At 46.7% G+C, this 23,842-nt stretch overlaps 1 protein-coding gene across 1 annotated transcript in view; it reads left to right on the top strand.

Annotated features, from left to right (window-relative positions):
* LOC129707582 (piezo-type mechanosensitive ion channel component 2-like) overlaps window positions 1–23,842 on the top strand; it is a 146,346-nt gene that overhangs the window by 69,084 nt on the left and 53,420 nt on the right. The window contains exons 25-33 of the mRNA XM_055652730.1: window positions 1,468–1,633; window positions 3,516–3,759; window positions 10,176–10,272; window positions 13,872–14,040; window positions 15,697–15,786; window positions 17,086–17,207; window positions 18,830–18,898; window positions 21,638–21,741; window positions 23,141–23,249. Of these exons, the coding sequence (XP_055508705.1) occupies window positions 1,468–1,633; window positions 3,516–3,759; window positions 10,176–10,272; window positions 13,872–14,040; window positions 15,697–15,786; window positions 17,086–17,207; window positions 18,830–18,898; window positions 21,638–21,741; window positions 23,141–23,249 (1,170 nt within the window). The remainder of the gene's footprint in view (window positions 1–1,467; window positions 1,634–3,515; window positions 3,760–10,175; window positions 10,273–13,871; window positions 14,041–15,696; window positions 15,787–17,085; window positions 17,208–18,829; window positions 18,899–21,637; window positions 21,742–23,140; window positions 23,250–23,842) is intronic.

Below are 23,842 nucleotides of genomic sequence, written 5' to 3'. Positions count from 1 at the left end.
TAAGATCTACACAGTGAATGGTCGGGCTCTGAGGGGTGTTGTGGAGCAGAGGGGTCCAGGAGTGCAGGTACATAGTTCCTTGAACGTGGCATCACAGGTTAATAGGGTGGTCAAAGGGCTTTCAGCGCACTGGCCTTCATCAGTCAGAGTATTGAGTACAGATGTTGGGAGGTCATGTTGCAGTTACATATGACATTTGTGAGGCCACATTTAGAATATTGTGTTCAGTTTTGGTCACCCTATTACTGGATAGATGTTGGTAAACTGGAAAGAGTACAGAAAAGATTTACAAGGATGTTGTCATGACTCGATGGCCTGAGCCATAGGGAGAGATTGGGCAAGCTAGGACTATTCCTTGGAGCGCAGGAGGATGAAGGGTGATCTTATAGAGGTGCACAAAATCATGAGAGAAATAGATTGGATAAATACACAGAGTCTTTTGTCCAGAGTAGGAGAACTGAAAACCAGAGGACATAGGCTTAAGGTGAGGAGGAAAAGATTTTATAGGAACCTGAGGAGTGACTTTTTGACACAAAGGGTTGTTGGTGTATTGAACAAGCTGCCGGAGGAGGTATTTGAAGCTGGTACTATCGCAACGTTTAGGAAACATTTAGGCAGGTACAGTACATGGATAGGATAGGTTTAGAGAGATATGGGCCAAATGCAGGCAGGTGGGACTAGTGTAGCTAGGGCATGTTAGTCGGTGTGGGCAAGTTGGGCTGAAGGGCACGTTCTCACCCTCTATGGTTCTAGGACTATGTGACACAAACTATATATTAGCATTTGTAAGTGTGATTGAAGGCCAGGTGTCAATTAGTAATAATAGTGGGAATATCTTGATATTTACTGAAAAAAAAAGAAAACAAGTCTAGACTGGTTGGGTAGACTAGGGGTTTATTCCTTGGAATGCAGGCGGCTGCAGGGTGATCTTGTAGAGGTTTATAAAACCATGAGGGGAATAGATAGGGTAAATGCACAGTCTTTCACCCGGGGTATTGGAATCAAGAATCAGAGGACATTAGGTTGGAATGAGCTGCTGGAGGAGGTAGTATAACAGCATTTAATACACACTTTGACAGGTACATGGATAGGAAAGGTTTAGCGGGATGTGGTCCAACGTGGGATGTGGGATGAGCTTAAATAGGGAATCTTGGTTGGCATGAATAAATTGGGCCAAAGAGCCTGTTTCCATGCTATATGACCAAATGTAAAGGTGGTGGAAACAGCTTTCAAAAAGTAGCGGTACTTATAAGTGAAAGTAATTTTCAAGGCTCTGTGGAGAGGGGCGGAAGATTCATCCATGAGGACAGCATAGACTCCTGTACAGAATAATCTCATCTCGTGTGATAATGGCCGTTGCTCCAGTTCCTGTGTAATTATTGATAAGACTCTCTGTTGTTCCCTTTGAGAATTGAATTGAATTGAGTAGATTCAAGAAGTGTTTTGTTCTTGCTGATTTGCCCTCAGACGACTTCATGTTGCTGTTGTGTGCATCGAAGCAGTGGCAAGTGTTTGAGGATGAGAACAAAGCATCGGTGCGGCTGGTAGCAGGGGAGAACACTGAGATCAGCCGCAGTCTGGATGCGGCCACCTTCAGCCAGTACATCCCCGTCAATAACTTCCTGCATTGCAGGTAAGCCCACCCTGGAAAATGCCATCAGTCTAAGCCACTCGGAGAACCCGTGGTGTCAACTAACCCGACATTCCCAAAGGAAATTTGGTGGAGAGCTGCTGAAGGGGAGGTGATAGCAACTTATAACCACACCTCAGTCCTGGACCTGTCCCGACATGAGACTGGTTCTGGTGCAGGACAGGCAAATTAATCAAGGGGAGTGAGGGTGGTTGTAGGACCACAGCAAAATGAGAGGGGAATGGAATTGATGGGATTGCTCTTCAGGGTGCTAGCATGGACCCAATGGATCGAATAACTTCAGTGCATTGATAAGTAAGTTGAGCATATTGGACAAACAGAAATTATACAATGTCCTGGCTTTTCTTTCAATAACTTGATCTGGAAACGCTAAAATGTTAATGGTGGTTTATTTATGTACGGCCAAAAATATTTAACATTGCGCACCTGGGATCAGGAAGTTTCGGATCCAAATTAATCCGTGATGTGGCATTTTTTTTCCCAGACACCACCACCTTCTTTTTCATCTTGCGTATGGTGTGCACAGCTTAAAGTTGTAGGACAACTTGTTCTATTTGATCTTATTTGATTGTGCACACCAGGTTGATTGCATTCGTCAAAACAGAGCAGACCACGTGAAGGTTGCAATCTTCCACCCCACACCATCTTCTGAAATAGCACCATATCGTCTGAAATTGAATGCACATTGACAGAGAAACAACTGGCGTTTCCAATTGTGGAAGCTTCATCTGTGAATACATTCCACGTCCTACAAATTAGTTACAGGTTCTGACCATAGACTGGAGAGAGAGAGAGAGCAGCGTATAATGTTCTGCAGATACTAAAGAATATCTGAATATATTCTTTATAATTAATAATTGAACATTGGACGATTGAGAAGGGAAGTTGATCTGTCTCTAATGTGGATCGGATTATTGTGAAGAGTGATCACCATCAATTGCCCTTTCATCTCTGACTTTCTTCTAAAAGTAGTAGGTAGTAGCTAAATATCATTTGGACTGGCTCAATTTTGTATTTTTTTAAAGACAGTAAAGAAGTATAAGTATACATTGCAAATTAATATTTAATTGGCAAGGCTAAGGATATGTTAAAACCCAGGCTAAGTCACTGATGGAATCAAATATCTCAGATGGTTATTTTTTCAACTGGACTTTTCAAGCAAATAATGCTGTTGCACACACAACTCATGGATGAAATGAGCAATTTCATGCACTTTAAGAAAGGAAATGATTAGTAACCCATTGTTCAATAGCAATCTGATCACAAACTTTAGACTTTGCAACGTCATATTAGGGCGGCACGGTGGTGCAGCGATAGACTTGCTGCTTTGCTGCGCCAGGAACCTGGTCCGATCCTGACTACGGGCACTGTCTGTACGGAGTTTGTACGTTCTCCCTGTGTTTGTAGGTTAATTGGCTTGGTATAAATTATAAAATTGTAACATGTAAAATTGTCCCTTGTGTGTAGGATAGTGTTAGTGCGCGGGGGGTCGCTGATCGGTGCGTACTCGGTGGGCTGAAGGGCCTGTTTCTGCGCTGTTAATTTAAAAAGTAACTAATACATGAGTGTCTATCTTTGTGTGTGAAAACTAAACGTGTTTTACATGAGTGGCTTTCAGCAGACATTCCGACTTTCAATCTGGCCCCACCCTTAAAAAATGTTTGTGTTCCCTTGTATGAATAATAATTCCTCCCCCACTAGTACTTTTACACCATATCTAATGCAAGTGTGTAATGCATGTGTAATGCATATCTAATGTATTTGTTGTGCTTCTGCATCAGTCTATGGTTTACACCGTGAATCTTTTCTTTCCAATTTATTGCAGTGATTGTAATTACTTAATGTAGATTTGTTTTTCTGTCAGGTCTTACTTAGACATGTTGAAAGTGGTTGTTTTCAGCTACTTGTTCTGGTTTGTACTGTGCCTCATCTTCATCACTGGGACCAGCAGGATCAACATCTTCTGCATGGGTTACCTGGTGGCCTGTTTCTACTTCCTGCTCTCCGGAGGACAGCTGCTTCTCAAGCCCGTCAAGGTCATAGTCAGCCACTGGGACTACCTGATTGGCTACACTATCCTGGTCATCGTGATGAAGAATATGTTCTCCGTATGTGCCCTCCTCTCTGCCTGATCTCAATCGCTGGCATGGTCAAACCCCAGTCCAAAGACCCTGGCCCTGGGATACCATTGGTCTGGCTCAATTCTGCTGCTTGATCGGATTGCTGTGGAAAACAATGTTGGTTGAGGAAAGCTGAGGTCTGACTGCATGATTGGCAGAGTTTGTGGCTTTATTTCTGGGTCTCCATGCATCCTGGGTCCCCATGCATCCTGGGTCTCCATGCATCCTGGACTGCATGGGCTTGGGCAGTGATGCCCTGCAGCTTGCAGTGCTCAGCTCGGTGCCTCTCCTGTGGTCCTTGTGCCCTCTCAAACATGGCTTGTAGATGATACCAGGCAACACCTATGTTAATACCAGGATTACTATAAGTTAATGCGAATGGGTGGTTGATAATAACGCAGCCATGTTTGGCCATGTTAACCAAGGTGCTTTACTGAGCGATTCCCCTTTACCTGCATCTGGCCCATGTCCCACCAAACTTTTCCAACCCATGTACCTGACCAAATGCCTTTTACATATTGTAATAGTACTGGGTTAATTCACCTCCTCTGGCAGCACGGTCCATATATCCACCACCCTCTGTGGGAAGGTTGACCCTCTGATCCCCTTTTCAATCTTTCCCCATCACCTTAAATCCATGTCCTGTAGTTGTCGATTCCCCTACTCTGGGGGGTGGGGGGTTATAACAGCCTCCACTTGTAATTCCATTGATTCACCACTCCCCTCCAGGGGAAAACATTTGCCCTTGTCTCTGTCCTGAATGGCCACTGTCTTATTGATGTTTGTTTGAGTCCACAACCCCAGTCCTGATTTCCTCACTTCCCTGCATCCAGTCTGTTCAGCCCTTGAGAACTTTTTGCAGGTTTCAATGAAATGTGCTGCAAATAGTTAGGAATGATATCAGAATGTTATTGTTTATTGTGAGGAGAATTGAGCAGATGTAGTAAGTTATGCTTCAGTTGTGTAGGGCTCTGGTCAGAGCATGTCTAAAATGTAGTGTATAACATTGGCCTGCTTCACACCTCCTTGAACCCTGTCAGTCCTGATCGCCAATGCTATCTGTGTGGAGTTTGCACATTCTCCATGTGACCATGTGGGTTTTCCCCGGGTGCTCTGGTTTCTTCCTACGTCCCAGTTACATGCAGGTTGGGAGGTTAATTGGCCATTGTAAGTTGCCCCTTGTGTGTGGATGAATGGTGGAAGCTGGGAGATGGGGGCAATGATTAGAATGTGGGGAGAATAAAATGGGTTGGGGAAGACAAGTGTAACAATGGAGACTTGGTTGTTGGCCCTGACTTGGTGGGGGCAAAGGACCTGTTTCTCTGCTCTGCCTCTCTATGATGCTATCCATTGACACTTTCTCATTATATAATAATTGATCTAAAACACCTCATCAATTGGTGTTCCTCAACATATTGATCTAGTAAACCATTTCATAAGTAATCAATACATTTGTTCCCCACTTAATTGAGTGACTTCCCCACTCCGTAATTATCAAATTACTTGTGACAAACAACTCTAAATCAAATTCTCTGATCAAATTATAGCTTCTCTTTGGTGACTTCGAAATAACTCCCATTAATGCTTCGACTATCTGCTGCTTCTTAACTTCACCCCAATTGATTCTGATTCCCCATAATGACCTGCCTAAACAAGATCATTTATCTCCTATTTCATTCCATAATAAAAGCACTAACTCTGTTCCACCATATTCCCATCCTTTCTAAATGTTGAATACCCGTGAACATTCAGTTCCCATCTCCAGCCAATCTGCAACCATAGTGGTAGATGACACCTAGTAGATTGCACCCCATCCCCTCGCTGGGGAGCCGGTTCCTGCAATCCCCATCCCCGCTCTCCCCCCCGCCCCCCCGCTCTCTCCTTGTCCTCCTCTCTCTCCCCGTCATACGTCTCCCTCGAGTCCCCCTCTCTCACCCCGCCCCCCCTCCTTCTGTCCTCTCTGCCTCCCCCTGAGTTACCCCTCTCTGTCTATCCTCCTCTCTCCCATCCCCTGCTCTCTCCCCGTCCCTCTCCAGTCTCCCCGAATGGGCTCTCCCTGTCCCCTCTCTCCCCCGTCCTCTCTCCCCCCGTCCCCCTTTCTCTCCCCATCCCCTCTCTCCCCGTCCTCTCTCCCCGTCCTCTCTCCCCCCGTCCCCCCCGCTCTCCCTGGTACTTGTCAGCGGGTCAGACAGCATCTCTGGGGGAAAGGAATACGTGATTTTTCGAGTTGAGATCCTTCTTCAGACCCGAAACATCACCCATTCCTTCTGTCCAGAGATGCTGCCTGACCCACTGAGTTACTCCAGCTTTTTGTGTCTATCTTTGGTTGAAACCATCATCTGCAGTTCCTTCCTGCGTATCTCCAGTGTATGTTTAGAATGGGCTGAAGTAACAGTATTGTGGAGGATGAATTCCTGGTGAGAATGCTGGGTGGTTTCCTGGGCCCAATATGTTGAGGGAACGACTAAAGAGCAGATCATCTTCGCTGTGGGTTTTGTTTGATGAGGAAGGGATTAATTAATAAGGCTGTTGTGAGACATCACTTAAGGGAAAGCATCCATAATGTGTAGAATTCATTATGGTGTGGATGGAGAGCAGTAGCTGATTCTTACATGAGGTTCCAGAATTGAAGGAAAGAAAATAATGATGGTGTGAGGTGGGAATTGGCCAAGATTGATTGAGGAAAGTCACTTCTGGGGTTGATAAGGGGTCAGGAATGGCAGATGTATAGGCAGTGTGTGGGTGCATTACAACAATTGTTCATTCCCATCTGGTACAAAAATGAAGCAGGAAAGGGGACTCAAATGTGGCTCTTGTGGCCTTTCGGTAACTCCCCTCCTCAGGGAAATCCTCTCCCTGTCGGTATTCTGAAGGAAATCCTGTGAGGGAGTAAGATGTCTGGGGGACCCACCTGAACTACCTGTTTGGTTTCTCTTCAGCCAGTCACCGTTTCCCCGCCTGCCTGTTGTCTGGGGAATGACCAGGGTGACCACCTGCTGAAACGTGCCATGCACGGAGCTATCGGCTTCACCGATGGACTGCAGTGGTGTTAGCACTTCCTCTAGATTATAAACTGAGTTTCTGCCCCTCAATGAAGTGTAACATTCTCCCTAGTGTGTGCAGGATAGTGTTAGTGTGCGGGGACCGTTGGTCAGCGCAGACTCGATGGGCCAAAGGGCCTGTTTCCACGCTGTATCTCCAGGGCTGCCAACTGTCACGCTTTGAGCGTGAGACTCACGCCCTCAAGCAAACTCTCACGCCCTCACGCTGATCAGACATTTCTCACGCTCTGTGGTGAGGAATTTTGTGATCAACGAAAATGTCAAAACTCGGATAAACTGCATGGTCCGCGGGTGTTGGAGAGCAGGGGCTGCGGGAGGGATGGGAGCAGAACCAGCGGCAGGAACAGATGCGGGGAGCCGGGACGGACCAGTGTTTGCCGGGGCCGGCGTGTCGCTCGCTGCAGCTCTGGCCATGGAGCGCTCCGGACAGTGCGAGTGTCCCGATCCGTCGGAAGCGTTGCGCCGCTGCCGCGAGAGTCTCTGTGCCGAAGGGGCAGACTCTCAAAGGGAGGTGGAGAGAAAGAGAGGGGAAGGAGACAGGGAGACAGTGGGGAGAGAGAGAGAGAGACAGGGGGGGGGAGTGAATGGAGAGAGGGAGAGGGGGGAGAGGGGAGGGGGAGAGTGAGGTGGGGAAGTGAGAGAGGGGTGAGAGGGAAGAGAGAGAGGGGGTGGAGAGGGAGGAGAGGGTAGGAGAGAATGGGAGAGAGAAGGGGAAGAGAGAGGTGTGTAAAAGAGAGGGGGAAGAGGGGGAGGGGTAATGAGAGAAACAGGGGAAAGAGAGAGAGGGTGGGGCAAAGAAAAAGTGGAGAGGGAAAGGGGAAAAAGGGAGAGGGGATAGAGAGCAAGGGGAAGAGTGAGGTAGGAGGGAGAAATTGGGAAGAGAGGGAGAGAGGGGGAAGAGAGAGAGGTGAGAGGAGAGAGAGGGGAGAGAGAGGGGAGAGTGTGTGGAGAGGGAGAGAGAGAGGGGGAGAGAGAGAGGGAGGGAGAAAAAGGTTGGGGGAAGTGAGGGGGAGAGAGAGAAGAAAGAGGGGGAGAGAGAGTTAGGGGAAAGAGGAGAGCGGGGACAAGAGAGAGGGGAAGAGTAAGGTGGGAAGGAGAGAGGGGAAGAGGGGGAGAGAGAGGGGAAGAGAGAGAGAGAGGGAGTTCGGGCAAACTTTTAGAGAGTTTCAAATATTGGCAGAGAGAGAGAGAGGGGGGAGAGAGAGAGAGGAAAGAGAGGGGGAGGGGAGAGAGAGGGGGAGAGAGCGGAAGAGAGGGGGGAGAGGGAGAGAGTCTCTGTGTCGAATTTGCCCAGGTGACCGGCATGGATCAGGCTGCGGCTCGGTGCATCCTTGAGGACAACCAGTGGCTGCTGGAAGTAAGTACCAAGCACTGGGTAGATACGGTGGAAGATAGTGAACTTCAAATGGGGGTGGTTGGCGAAAGCATCCTGCTTGCCTGCTAGATTTTCACTTACTGTAACTGCAGGAAAAATGTTCCCGATGTTGGGGGCGTTCAGAGCCATGGGTCACAGTTTAAGAATAAAGGGGAGGGCAGTTAGGACTCAGATGAGAACAAACTTTCCTCACGTAGGGAGTTGTGAATCTGTGGAATTCTCTGCCACAGAAGGCAGTGCAGGCCAATTCACTGGATGTTTTCAAGAGAGAGTTGCATTTAGTTTTTGGGGCTAACGACATCAAGGGATATGGGGAAAAAAACAGGAAAGAGGTACTGATTTTAGATGAATAGCCATGATCATATTGAATGGCAGTGCTGGCTCGAAGGGCCGATGGCCTATTCCTGCACCTATTTTCTATGTTTCTATGCTTGAGTATATGGCAATAAAACTTGATCACTTGATTTTGAAGCATTCATGCATGGTGGAGGTATAATGTAGTCATAGAGTGATACAGTGTGAAAACAGGCCCTTCGGCGCAACTTGCCCACACCCGCCAACATGTCCCAGCTACGCTACCTGCTTTTGGTCCATACCTCCAAACCTGTCCTATCCATGTATCAGTCTAACTTTTTCTTAAATGTTGGGATGGTCCCTGCCTCAACTACCTCCTCTGGCAGCTTGTTCCATACACCCATCACCCTTTGTGTGGATAAAGTTACCCCTTAAAAAGTTACCTCTTAAAAATACTTCATACAAAAAACATTGAAATCATACTTCTACAGTGCACTAAAACATGATTTTAATACATCAAATTTCAAAAGGTTCCTACCCTGGGAGGGGGGACACCCTTCTTCCACACCCTCTCCCCACTCGGTTGCTCCACTCCCTCACCGGGTACCCCCAAGGCCAGTGATCAGTGATCGCACAGCCTCCCCCCTTTCAAAAACGCTCCAACCCAATTTAAAGCATATATATTGCATTCAAGTGTAAGTTATAAGACCCGCTACAGTATGCACCATATTGCACAATTTCAAGCTGAAAAATGCAAATGTTTCGTACCAATGGGAGGGGGGCACCCCCTCCCCCACCCCCCCCCCCCCCCCCCCCCCCCCCGCACGATGCTCTAAAACTAAAAACTAAAAAAAAAAAACTTCCTATACCTGCGATTGTCGAGAACACAGGAAATATCCTGGAGATTCCATGTGATACAGGATATCTCCTCCATGGATCCGAAGTGCCCTGCGATATCTCTGTTTATTAGATTCATCAATTTTACAAGGAATATACATGGCATAGAATGATTGTTACATTGCTTCCTTACTAGATCTTGATCAACATTTTAATTTCCACGCACTTTGTTTAATCAACAAACATAAAATCTAAATATGAACACTGTATACAAGATGTATTTGTTTAAACTCGTTGGGTCAGGTCCCCTTGTTGTGCTCCGACACCAGGGTCTGTTTCCCCACACTGTTTACTCACTGGGGACCTGTGTCCTGTGCTCCTTCAAGAGTCCATTTTATTTAGAGCACTTCACAATGTATTCAGCCATGATTGAATGGCGGAGTAGACTCGATGGGCTGAATGGCCTAATTCTACTACTAAAATGTGAACTTGTGAACATTTGTATGCATGGCCTTATCAGCAAAGCCTGCTTAACAGATAATCTATACTTAAACATGCATGCAAACACCATAAGAGAATGCACTTTTCACAAAGCGTACACGGAATAGAGGGATGTATTTGCGCGGGTGCTTTGGCTGATGCAGAATGGCCCCAGATCACAGTTCACCGGCAGAATGTGCACGAGATCTGACCATTGGCTCCTACTTTGTTGATGATGTTTTCAACGGGAAGGGGTAAATAGAGGCAATGAATATTAGAGTGGGGGTCAATAATGCTGCAGATGCTGCAACGTATTTGATGACCAATTAACGTCTGTTGGGCTTGATCCTTGACAGATCGGATCGTGTGTCTACTTGAAGAGTTTGCTTGAGGGGAACTGCTGGGTGGTGCAGACGTTTGGCATGGCGTGCACCATCAAGGAATATGATCTGCGTGAGTAAATAACCATTTTGTTCCCCCCGCTCAGAAGCACGATGTTAGATTTCCTGTATCGGGGTGCGGGATGTGAGCAATTCTCCACCATATCCAGATTATCCTGCTGCTTGCCACTATTCAGTAGCAAATGGAACATGGACCATTCAGTCCAGGAATAGGTCCTTTGACCCACTATGTCCATGCCAACCACGATGCCAATCTAAACTAATCCCATCTGCCTGCACATGGTCCATATCCCTCATTCCCTATACATGTTCATGTGCCTGTTCAAATGCCCCTTGAATTGGCAAAATTATCCTCCAATTAAGCATTAGGATCCCAGAACTACTTGCCAGGAAGCTCAGTGCCACCATTAGCCTGAAGTCTGAAGAAGGGTTCCGATTGAAACCTCGCCTATTGCTTATCTCCAGAAATGCTGCCTGACCCGCTGAGTTACTTCAGCATTTTGTGTCTATCGTCAGTATAAACCAGCAGTCCCTTCCTACACCCATCGGTATCAATACTGTGGCCACCAAAACAACATTCAATGTTCTAGATATAGCCTTGTAGCGGAAAAGGCTAGACGCCAGGCAGGTTCAAACAGTGGACTTTAATCCACACAGCGAGAGCACACACCACACACACTAGAGCACACAACCCAGGGTGGTCTGGAAGCCCCGTGGCAGACCAACGCCCCTGTCCCTCAATCAGCGAGGGGGATGATCCAAGGAGTGGCCTACCCCCTAGGGACCGCCACAGCCTCACTGATCTTTTATAAAGCTGTACCATAACCCCCCGCTACTAAGGCTGCAAGATGGCGCAGCGGTAGAGTCGCTGCCTTACAGCGCCAGAGACCCAGGTTCAATCCTGACTACGGGTGCTTGTCTGTACGGAGTTTGTATGTTCTCCCCGTGACCTGCGTGGGTTTTCGCTGGATTCCTCCCACGCTCCAACGACGTACAGGTTTGTAGGTTAATTGGTAAAATTATAACTTGCCCCTAGTGTGTGTAGGATAGTGCTCGTGTCTCTGGAGCGCTAGTCGGCGTGGGGTCGATGGGCTGAAGGGCCTTGTTCCGCACTGTATCTCTAATCTAAACTAAAGTAGTTTGTGTGGTCTGGGCATTGGTTATTGGCCCTCCACTGAACTATGTGTCTGAAGCCAGTTATAAGATCTGATGAACATGTTGGTAGCTTGTGGCCTGCCAGCCACCACCCTTTCCCAAGGCCGGGCTTGGTGGCCACAGCCCACCATGATGTCCATCGGTGGGAATGGTGGACAGGGAGGAAACTTTGGTGGGAATGAAGGATTGGGAGCAGGAAATCGGACATTTGGTATTTTATGAGAAATAGCACAGTGAGGATCAGCAAAATGTACGTAGCTATTGAGGAACAATTAGCAGATAATTAGGCAGCATCCCTGTAGAGTCATGAACAGGTGACATTTTGGGTCAGGACCTTTCTTCAGACTGAACGTGTAAAGGGGCTGTCCCACTTGGGCGACCTAATCTTCGAATTTGGAAGAGTGTCTTCGACCTTCAAACTCGCAGCATGGTCGACACGTGGTCCTAGGAGGTCCTATGAGGTCGCTGGAACTCTCCTTCATGCTCGAGGGAAGTTCCCGAATACTCATGGCCTCAGCAAGGTCGCGGAAAAATATTCAGCATGTGGAAAAATTTTCCGCGAGTAAAATTTGGTCGGCATGGTTCTTTTTGACTCGTAGTGCAGTGGAGTGGGGTCGCTATTTAGTTACAGGCAGTCGAGGGCTTAATTGGCTCATTGGAGTTTTTGGGACCAAGGAAAACCAAGCAAAGATCCTATAACAAGCAAGATAGATCACTCGACAACAAAGACGTAGTACGGTCATGGGCAGATTTATAGGTAATTTTCGGCCCCATTTCCATAACCGGCTTCCGTCTTCGCACCAAAGATCCCGTAGGATACTAGTGCGGAGATGGAAGCCGGTTACGGAAACATCCTCGTAAAAATAAAAGTTATTTGGTAAAAATCTTCTCCTCATTTTCTGAATTTTAATTTATTAACACAAACTGTTCCCCAACAACGTTGATCACACTGCGAGTCGGGTCGGGTCGGGTCGGGTCGGGTCGGGTCGGGTTACGGAAATGGATGAAAAAAAGGCTCACGTTCCGTTCTGTTTCGTTCCGTTGCGTACTACACGTCAGCCCATTGCATTTAGAAGGAGTGATCTATCTTGCTCCGCTATAGGATCTTTGCCGGTAAATAAATTGCCTGCTAAACTTTATTATACTTCTTAAAAGTATCTCCTCTCCTTCTTCCCCCCCCCCCCTTCTCCCCCCCCCCCCCCCTTCTTCCCCCCTTCTCCCCAAAACCCAAGTAACACCCCACCCCCCACCCCTCCCCCCCCCCCCCCCCCCCTTCTCCCCCCCCCCCTTCCCCCCCCCCTCCCCCCCCCCCCCCTCCCCCCCCCCCCCACCCCCCCCCCCTCCCCCCCCCCCCCTTCTCCCCCCCCCCTTCTCCCCCCCCCCCCTTCTATCACCCCCCACTTCTCCCCTCCCCCCCCCCCCCCCCTTCTCTCTCCCCTCTCTCTGCCCCCCCCCCCTGTGATAGGAAACCATCTGAAAACTCAGGGCAGGAAATAGTTTTAATTGTCTTTTGCTGGAAAAAAGCAGAGCACGATACAATTAGATTTCCCAGTGCCTGCCACTGGCACCATTCAATCATTTAACAGACAAAATAAGAACCAAACAAAACAATGAAATTTATTTTTAAAGATTGGATAAGATTTGGCTTGAGTTTGCCTTGAGTTGAGTGGAATCCAGGGGATCCTAGTTTCAATTCTATCGAATTCTATCATTTCCTGTAGGTGCCAGGACATTCCTGGAGGGTCAGAATCCCTGAATTATGCTTTTAGGGAATGGGTAAGTCCCTCAGAAGAGGAGCAGAGCAAGTTGACTGGAAGAAAATGACAACATGCTCGCCCTAAGATGTTAGAGCTTGGATTCCTGGTGGAGTTTCACAGGAACAGCTTCTTCCCCTCTGTTAATGGTCTTATGAAAGGCCCTTCAATGAGCACTGTTGAATTTGTCTCTCACCCATTGAAAGCTGAGGACTATATTATGTACTCTGTATCTTCCCCTTTGCTCTACTTATTGCACGAGTTTGACAATTGTATTTATGTATGGTATTATCAAGTCAAGTCAAGTCACTTTTATTTCTATAGCACATTTAAAAAACAACTCTCGTTGGCCAAAGTGCTTTACATTGGTGGAGTTACTAATGTTATACAACAGTGGTTCATAGATTAAGTACATACATAAGTACATACACATAGCCCGCCCTCAGAGGACGTCAAGAAAGGCTTGAGAGTAAAGATGAGTTTTAAGTCTCGAATTAAAAGAGTCGATGGAGGGGGCAGTTCTGATGGGAAAGGGGATGCTGTTCCACAGTCTAGGAGCTGCAACCGCAAAGGCGCCGTCTCCCCTGAGCTTATGCCTAGACGGCGGGATGTTCAGTAACCCCAAGTTGGCCGATCTGAGGGACCTGGAGGTGGTATCAGATCTGGAGAATGCAAAGCAAAGCTTTTCACTGGACCTTGACAATAATAAACCTAAACCTAATGTTTCCATTTATCTTTTCAGCAAATGCAGACAACCTACATGAAGCCTGTGAAGTCCCAAGCAAGCAAGCGGGCATTATCTGGGATAGTGTCTGCTTCCTCTTCCTCCTGGCTCAGAGGAGAGTCTTTCTGAGTTACTACTTCCTGCACGTGGTCACAGATCTGAAGGTTTCGAAAATCCTGGCAGCAAGGTGAGAATGATGACTGCAAGCTTCCATTAGCCTGGGCTCCGGCTGACCCACTCCGGCTGGCCCAGGCGATGTTTACACCATTCTAATCTCACTTGCAAGATGAAATTCTCGCTGGTCTGCTGGCAAACCACATTTGAGAGGCCGTCGGGTAGAAAGTCCACACCACTGGTGCTGCAGCGTTCATTAATCGCCTCACTGAAATGCAATCTGGTTTAAATGCTCAAATCCAGGTTTGGACAAGAGTTCTACCAGTGGCTGATTGATCCACGTGGAAGTTAGTTAGGTGCTAAACTTGTTCTTCCAATAATTATGGCCCAAAGTGAAAGTTCTCCAATAACCTGCTGGCCATGTCTGCTTGGTCTGTACTTGGCAACTGCCTGCGTTCATTTGTTTCTGTTTCTTGTCACTCTCTCATTGCTCCTATTTGTTCATTAACCTGACAACGTCTTCACAGCTTATCCTCTTCCTTGCCCACGCTGTACCTTACCAGAGGCACCCCCTTCCCCCCCATCTTCTTTTGGTCTCCTTTCCAGTTCTAACATGGGGCTTTGTTCCAAAACATTAACTCGGTTTCTCTTCCCACAGATGCATCTTGACTGGCTGGGTATTTCAAGCATTTTCTCTCTTTATTTTAGATATCCATAAACTGCACTTTAAACATTTTTATGTGAATTACATTTTTCCCTGTCAGTAGATAATGTCCAACGTAACTGGTAAATATTTCCAGCTACGTTTCCAGCGATGATCTACATTTCAAAAAGGACCACTGTGTTAGTTGCACCCTGCCCACACCTTCCTCTCTCCCATCGGGCAAAAAGTATAGAAGTGTGAAAACGCACACCTCTAGATTCAGAGACCGTTTCTTCCCAGCTGTTATCAGGCGACTGAACCATTCGACAGATGGCGCACTGGGCTAAGTGTTCGGCTGGTGACCGGAATGTAGCCGGTTCGAATCCCGCTTGGAGTGCACACTGTCGTTGTGTCCTTGGGGCAAGACACTTCACCCACCTTTGCCTGTGTGTAAATGTAATGTAATTATGTGAAGCACTTTGGGGTCAATGCAAGTTGACTAAAAATGTGCTATATAAATAAGATTATTATTATTATTTATTATTATTATTATTCTACCGCATCCAGGGAGCAGTCCTGAACTGCTATCTACCCCTTGCACTATTTTTGAACGGAATTTACTGGCTTTACCTTGCACTAAATGTAATTCGCTTATCGTGTATCTGTACACTGTAAATGGCTCAATTGTATTCATACAAGATGCATTTATTTGGCACAGTGAAATGTGATCACCATACAGCCATAGAATAAAATAAAGAACACAACACACGATAGAGTTCAACACAAAACATCCCCACACAACAGAATCAAAAGTTTCCCACTGTGAGGGAAGGCACCAAAGCCAGTCATCTTCCTCTGATCTTCACCCATGTTATTGTCTTTCCACCGACTGGATACCACACGACAAAAGCTTTTCACTGTACCTCGTTACATGTGACAATAACCTAAAACTGAACTGGATTGATACATAAATGTGAAGTAAAGGTGATGAGGGGAAATTTAAATGGCCAAGGGATGATCATATGATACATACGATGTACTGCGATTACTACATATCCGATAAATACGATTCATTTGTTTACACAGAGGAGCTGAACTATTTGAAGCAAAAGTCAAAAAAGGAGTCACAATGAGACTGGAGAGAGAAAAGCTATCCATGGAGATGCTGAAGAAGCAGTAAGTTTACTCAATGTAGGAGACGAAAGACTGGAGAGCAATAAACAAGTTGCTGGAGGAACTAAGCGGGTTCAACAGCCATTGGTGGGGGGTAAAGATTTGTCATTGTTTAGATGCAAGACCCTGCATTAGGATTGAGAGTCGAGAGGGAATGATGTGGAAAGGGGAGGAGTGAGAGAGGGGACAGTGGATGATCGGTGGACTGAGGTGGTGTGAGAGATGATGATGGTGGGTGGGAATGGGCCAGGGTGGAGTCTGGAGACAGGGGGGGAGGGATAGCTGGTCAGCTGATGTGAGTGCCACTTGCTCTTAAGCCACAGATGGAGAAGGAGCTGTACAAGTTAGAGATGGTTATGAAGAGGTCACAACATCTAAAGAAGACCACTCCCTTGGAGATGGTCCCCAAAGCAGACAATACAATGTGACTGCAAGGTCACCCTGAACAGAGCAGTTGTGGATGAAGCACATTCACAGCTACAGCATTGGCAGAGTTGGTAAGTTTTCAATAGTTTAGTAATTTGGAACTATCTAGTGCCTGCACACAGCTCCATATGGAGAGTCAATGTTACCTGGCCATTAATTGACAAGGGGTTGTACATATACACCAAGCTGCCTTGAGGATCTTTAGCCCCTGGCCTACAGTGACCTTGCGGGCACGGGAGCCCAGTCCCCGGTTCAGTCTCCTACTGTCCTTGTTCCTCGCCAGTCGCATCTGTTAGCATCACCGGCTCCATCCTCCCAGCGCCTGGTCATTCGGTGGACAAGCAGAGGCCGGCTCAGCGACCTCCCCTTTCCAGACCGTGGTCCGTCGAGCTCTTTCAGCAGGTGCTGGCTCGGCGGCTACCCCCTACAGGCCCCTGTTGCTCCTTCCCCACCAATGTTGACTGTCTCGAGTAACATTGTTCGTACTGTTGTTGTACCAGAAAGTCATAGCACGTGGAACACAATACCTAAAGGTATGTACACATACAATACATATCGCTGGTAAAATGAGATGAGAGCGATCTTGTGTGAAGCAAATTCAACATGCATCGGTTTGAACAAACGGTTTGTTGTTCAGCCTAATTCCATGTACATTGATTACTTATTTCTAAGTGTTGCTCACCTGTCGATTGGATTAATAAGGCAGTTTCAATGGGATGGACAGAGGTCTTGTGTAAGATCAGGAGCTCACGTTGAACTAGCCTTGGGTGGGGGGAGAGTTGCGCTGAGAATAGTGCGCTCCATTCTGCAGGAGAGGAGGGAGCTTTGTCCCACTTGCCTTCATGTTATTTTCTCTTTTCCACTTCTCATCGTTAGGATGGAAAGGATCAGGGCTAAGCAGGAGAAGTACAAGCAATCCAAAATGCAAGTGGCAAAACCTGTCGGCAGCTCGTGCACAGTCAATAACTTAAAGCCAGACAGTCAAGAACCATGTGCAGGTATGTCTCTACATGTGTATTAGAAGGGAACAGTTAACTCTGCCATTGTTTGCAGGCATCGCCAGCTACTCCAATGATGTGGAAACTACAGTCAGAGTCAAGAGTAGGTGTGTCCCTGCTGCCTGCGACCTACATCACTCTGCTCCTTACCCACAGACTGGTGCTGCTGGAGAAGTAATGGCGAGGCTGTTCGTGACATGCATTGACACCCAGCAGAACCCCTGACAAAATAATCCAATGTTAAGTCTTTGTTGAAGAATGTACACAGGCCAGATCACTAGGGAGAACTCCCCTGCCCTATTTTCATGAGCCATCTGTCAAATAGTGCAGATAATCTCTTGAATCAGGCACTACCTCATCCAATGCCATGCTCAGCAATGGAGGCATGGTCTCGACCCGAAACGTCACCCATTCCTTCTCTCCAGAGATGCTGCCTGTCCCGCTGAGTTACTCCAGCATTTTGTGCCCATCTCCAGTGTAAACCAGCATCTGCAGTTCCTTCCTACACACGGCGTTGTATGCTGGCCTGTGTGTACACCTTCAGCGATTCATGTACAAGAATACTCGGGTCTGCCTGAACCCCAACGCTTTTCAACCTCTCTCCATTTAAAAAATATCTCTTAAGTTGTTGTTCTACCGATGCATCTGCCATATCCCCCCCCATTCATCTTGCCTCTGAGCATTCACCTCACAATTTACATCTTGCCATCCAGATTTGTATTGGCTGCATATTAGGATTATTTCACTTGCTCCGCTGATCTATTGTGAGCAGCTGGGAACCCAGCACTGACTTACATCACCCTAATAGCCACAATCTGACAGCCCAAAACTCTCAGCTAATTCCTATTTTCTATTTGTTAACCAGGCCTGAATCAGGCCAATATGTTACCCTAACCCCATGTGTCCTATTTTAACGGCGTACCGTACTGGAAGGGGCCAAATTACACGATGGTCCACCTGTATTTTAGTTAATACTCATCTTGTAGCATCACTAGACAGTGTTTGCCATCCAGTCTGGGCTGTCCTTGGTGAGCTTCATGTGGTGAAGTTGCAGCCATTGCCTTGTTGGGTGGGAGTTTCCAGAACTTAATTTTATTTTAGTTTTGAGATACAGCGCGGAAACAGGCCCTTCGGCCCAGCAAGTCTGTACCGACCAGCGATCCCCGCACAGTAACACCATCCTGCACTATGGACAATATTTACATTTCTACCAAGCCAATTAACCTACAAACCTGTACATCTTTGGACTGTGGGGGGAAACCGAAGTTCTCTGAGAAAACCAACGCAGGTCATGGGGAGAACGTGCAAACTCCGTATAGACAAACACCCGTAGCCAGGATCGTACCTGGGTCTCTGGCGTGTGTTTCTCAGTCACCACAGTGTGTGCCCTGGAAGGTGAGATGGTGGTAACAGTGATGATGATGGCATTTGCTTGTCCTTGCTGCCTGACACTTCAGTCTGTATCGTGGCTTTAGACAGCTAAACACCACACTCATACTGTAAATCCCAGTCTATGCTGTGGAGGATCAGCCTGTGGGACTTGTACAGATGTTGGGACTTTAACCACAGCCAGGTGCTCGATATCATTGATTCATCTGTTTCTGCAATTTACCTCTTCACAGATAATGTCAAAGCCAAAGTTGAAGGTGGCCAGAAGAATTGGTGGCAACCCTGGACAACTCATACCTCAAGTAAGTTCAGGGAAGTTTAACCCTTTAATTCCAAACCTTTAACCACAGAAGTGCCTCTTTAGCACATGCATCCTCCGCAGGTGTGAGACCCTTATAACATGTATCGCCTGGTGCTCTCTCCGTTTCATGGCCGTGTAAATGTGTCCTACTGCGTGAACCTGATCACTGATCCAGAACTGGTGAAGGATCTGGGAACCCTTGTTATATACAAGGATTGCCTCTCCAATGGAAGAAATGCGGATGGGTGGCCAGCTCGACGCCCAGCCTCAGCGGTCAGTTTATGTATCATCCAGTGCTGTGGCTAATGGCAGGTTTGCATTCATAAGTCAGGGCATTGAGTCTGAGAGCAGGGAAATCATGATGCAGCTTTATAAGACTTTGATTAGGCTGCATTTGGAGCATTGCGTGCAGTTCTAGTTGCCCCAGTGCAGGAAGGACGCGGTTGCTTTGGAAAGGGTGCAGAGGAGGTTTACCAGAATGATGTCTGGATTAGCGGGTATTAGCTACAGGAAAAGGTTGGACAGACTTGGATTGGTTTCTCAGAATTGCCGGAGATTGCGGGGAGACCCGATAGAAGTACATAAAATTGTGAGAGACATCGATCGGGTAGACAGTCCGAATCTTTTTCCCAGGATGGAAAAATCAAACATGAGAGGAGGGCATGGCTTTAAGGTGAGAGGAGGGCAACATTTCAAGGAGATGTGTGGGGTGGTGAGTGCTTGGAACATGCTGCTGGGGATAGTGGTTGAAGCAGATACGTAAGTGACATTTAAAATATTTTTGGATAGGCATATATATATATATATATTGATATATATATATATATATATTGCATGGAGAGAGGGATATGGATTGTGTGCAGATGGATAAGTGATAGTTTTTGGCATTGTGATCCAGGCAGACATTACGGGCCGAAGGGCCTGTCCTTGTGCTGTAATGTTCTATGACTGCCGTCAGGTAAAAATGGTCTCCTGTTCTTGACGCGTTGACTCACTGGCAAAGGGGCCAGGGAGAAGCAGGGAGTTTAAGCCTTATTTATTGCTTGTCGAACAGAGATCAACGGGTCGTTTGGCCCACAATATCTGTATACCGAGCCTGATGCCAATCCAACTTCTGCATACACATGGACCTATTCATGTTTATAGGATTATATTATATTATATTTAATGACCACACAGTCAAGCTGGTGGAATTCAGGTTCAGTGCAGGATGTTATACAGTAGGCTGATTCCCGTCAAACATAACATGAAAACAGAAAATCACAACAACATACAGTATACAGTACATGCACGAGGTGGCTATGTGATGTTGTCATAGAGTGTTCAGAATTCGAATTGCATGTGGACAGAAACTGTTTTTAAATCGTGATGTTTTGGCGGGCAGTGAGCTGTAGCGCCTTCCTGACGGCAGCAGGTGGATGATGTGGTGAGCTGGGTGGGAGGGATCAGAAATGATTTTCTTCACCCTTGACACGGACCGTTTGAGATTGAGTGATTCTATTGATGGGAGGGGAGTGCTGATGATTTTGGATGCTTTGTTGACAATGCGCTGTAGTTTATTACGGGAGTGAGTGTCTAAACTGCTGTACCAGACTGTTATTGATGAAGTGAGCATGCTTTGGATGATGGCTGTGTAAAATCGGATTAGGAGATGTTTCCTCACTCTGAACTTCTTGAGCTGGCGGAGAAAGAAAAGTCTTTGGTTGGCTTTTTTATAAATGTGATCTGAATTGATTTTCCATTTGAGGTTATTGCTTATACGAGTGCCAAGAAATTTGAATGAGTCAGTGGTGGATATGGGTTCGCCTGAGATGAGTAGGGAGGTCTTGGGTTGTGCCTTACGTCTGAGATCAATGATAAGTTCGTATCTGCCTAAATACCACTTAAGCATTGCTATTGCATCTACTTCTGCCAACTTCTCTGACAGCACATTCTAGGATCTACCACTTTGTGCAAAAAAAAGCTTACCTTATACATTGCTTTTAAACTTTCTCCCTCTCATCTTAAACCAATACCCTCTAGTATTTCACTTTTTCGCACTGGGGGGAAAATATTCTATCTACCCTATCTACCTCTCCACAATTTTTGTGTCGGGTTGCCCCCATCAGTCTCAGATGCTCCAGAGAAAACAATCTAATTTGTCCAACCTCTCCTTATATTGCAACATAATGTATCTTTTTCTTTGCTCTACCTATTGTACTTGAGTTTAATTGTATTTGTGTAGAGCATTATCTCATTTGATTGCACAAAACAAAGCGCTTCACTGTACCTCGGCAGACGTGCCAATAATGAACCTAACACTAAATCACACAGCTCATACCCTCCAACCCAGGCAACATCCAGACTCTGTACCATCACTGAAGCCTTTCCTTCCTTCCTTCCTATCGGGTGGTGACCAGAACTATAGACCTATTGTGGCCTAACAAGAGTTTTATTCACTGCAACAGAATATCCTAACTTGTGCTCTCAATGTCTCATCCATTAAAGGCAGTCATGTCATCCGCCACCTTCACTACCCGATCCATTGTGCTTCCACTTTCACAGAGCTATGGACTTGCTCCCAAGATCCCTCCATACATCTGTGGTCCGAATGGATCTGCCATTTGTTGTAGTTGTTTAGTTGATTCAGTTTCATCTGCGGAGAACTATTATGATTCAGACAGAGCGTTTGCTGGCAGAGTGTTAATGCCTGTTTTCTGCACAATGTACAACTTGGACCCTGTGCGTTGTCTCCATGCAGTGATCCATTGTGGGAGCTACTATCTGTTCGACACTGACAGTGAGGATGAGGCAGAGGAAAGTGAAATTGGTAAAGAAGTTACACGGAAATCATCAGCGTTCCAGGTACGTAAATAATGGCGCCACAGTCAACTGCTCTACTGCTCCCAATACATTAGACACAAAAATGCTGGAATAACTCAGCGGGACAGACAACATCTCTGGAGAGAAGGAATGGGTGACGTTTCGGGTTGAGACCCATCTTCAGACCCAATGCATATTGATGCACTCCTGCTTTAAGACCGAGTGCACTACATCATTCACAGCTACAGAGCCCGACAATGCACTGACTGTTAGGAACTACCATGCTTACAGTGCAGTCATTCATAGCGGCGTCATTTACAATATAGCAGCTCATTTAGCCATTACAGATCTGCTCATGTCTATAACCGTTATACTACACTCACACATTCACTCACTCACCCACTCGCAGTACACGGCCATGGCAAGACACTTAACTGCATTTCAGCATATTATGTTAACCCACTAATAAACCCCAGATCACATTGCACACTCATCACTGTACGTTAACTTTCACACAAGAACTAGAAGGCTTAAATTTAGAGTAATTGGAAAGGATTGGAGGGGATCTGAGAAAGAACCTTTCCACCCAGAAATTGGTTGGGATCTGGAACCCACTCCCTGAGAGGGGGTGGAATTAGGGATCCTTCAATCGGCCAAACATGGCAGGTTGTGGGCCAGGTTCTGTTGACTGCGATGAGTGGAGATATATAATTGATGGTTGGCATGGACAGAGAGACATGGAGTCATACAGCCACGTGGCAGGTCTCCTCTGCTTTCCCCCAACCCCTTGCTTCAGGCTGTCAAGGTGCAGCATTCTCCTTTGGGTGACTGGGGATCCTGTCTGCTCAATGTTCCAGATTGATCACAAAACGCTGCAGGGAATCTGCCAAGCACAGCTGAAGCAGACGTTGTCATCGTGATCTTGACCTGTCCCCGATATATTTATCTCTGGTGGCCAATTCCATATATTTATCTCTGGTGGCTAATTTGATCCTTACTTTGGAGAACCAAAGGTGCAATGGTCGAGTTGCTGCCTTACAACGCTTACAGCACCATTTACCCAGGTTCGAACTTGGCTACGGGTGCTGTCTGTACGGAGTTCTCCCTGTGACCAGCGTGGGTTTTCTCCGAGATCTTCAGTTTCCTCCCACACTCCAAAGACGTACAGGTTTGTAGGATAATTGGCTTGGTGTAAATGTAAAAATTGTCCCTACTGTAGGATAGTGTAAATGTGCAGGGATGGCTGGTCAGTACAATCCCAGTGGGCCGAAGGGCCTGTTTCCACACTATATCTCTAAACTAAACTACATTAAACCAGCAGAAAGAGCCTTGTTTCGCCTTTGCCTTTTTCTCACTGCAAGTTTGTTGTCTCCTGCCGACTAGTTCTCCTGGTTCTTGAATAAAGCATGAGTAACCTGCCAGCTTAACCTTTTCCTTCCAGTTTGCTTACGTGGCCTTGGTCAAAGACTCAAAAATAGCAGTGAAGGAAAGACACAGGGAGTTGAAGAGGGTGAGGAAGGCACAGAGGAAGAAGGAGAGGATGCAACAAGGTAATTATGGAGCATAGAACATGGATGGTGCAGCACAGGAAGGGGCCCGTTGGCCAACAATGTCTGTGTTGAATGTGATGCCAAGTTAAAGTGCTTTGCCTGTATGTGATCCATATTCTTCCATTCCCTGCATCTCCACGTGCCTATCTAAAAGCCTCTTAAATGCCACTGTTGTATCTGGTTCACCACCACCGTGTCCTACACACAGCATGTCCTACACACGCATGTCTGTAGGTTGACGGGGAGACTCTGGGAGCCAGGGGTGGCATCGGCAGTTCCGTCCACTATAACCCAAAATAGTAAGATTAAACGAGAACTTACCAGTTTGAAGTTTGATCTGTATTTTATGAGGAGGAACGTTGAGGGAATACATGAAAGAAGCCCGCTACGACGCATGCGTGTCATCCTTCAAAGCAGCGGTGTGAGGTCACAGATACCCTATATTGACCTAAAATAGTAAGATTATCAAAGAGATACCAGCTTAAGATATGACCCTATGAGGGTGGGAGCGGAGGTCATGTATTCCCTCAACGTTCCTCCTCATAAAATACAGATCAAACTTCAAACTGGTAAGTTCTCGTTTAATCTTACTA

Source organism: Leucoraja erinacea, chromosome 21 (genome assembly GCF_028641065.1).
Source record: "Leucoraja erinacea ecotype New England chromosome 21, Leri_hhj_1, whole genome shotgun sequence".
Taxonomy (NCBI): Eukaryota; Metazoa; Chordata; class Chondrichthyes; order Rajiformes; family Rajidae; genus Leucoraja; species Leucoraja erinaceus.
The sequence above is the reverse complement of the archived record's forward strand: the minus strand, read 5'-3'. Positions and strand labels throughout refer to the sequence as shown.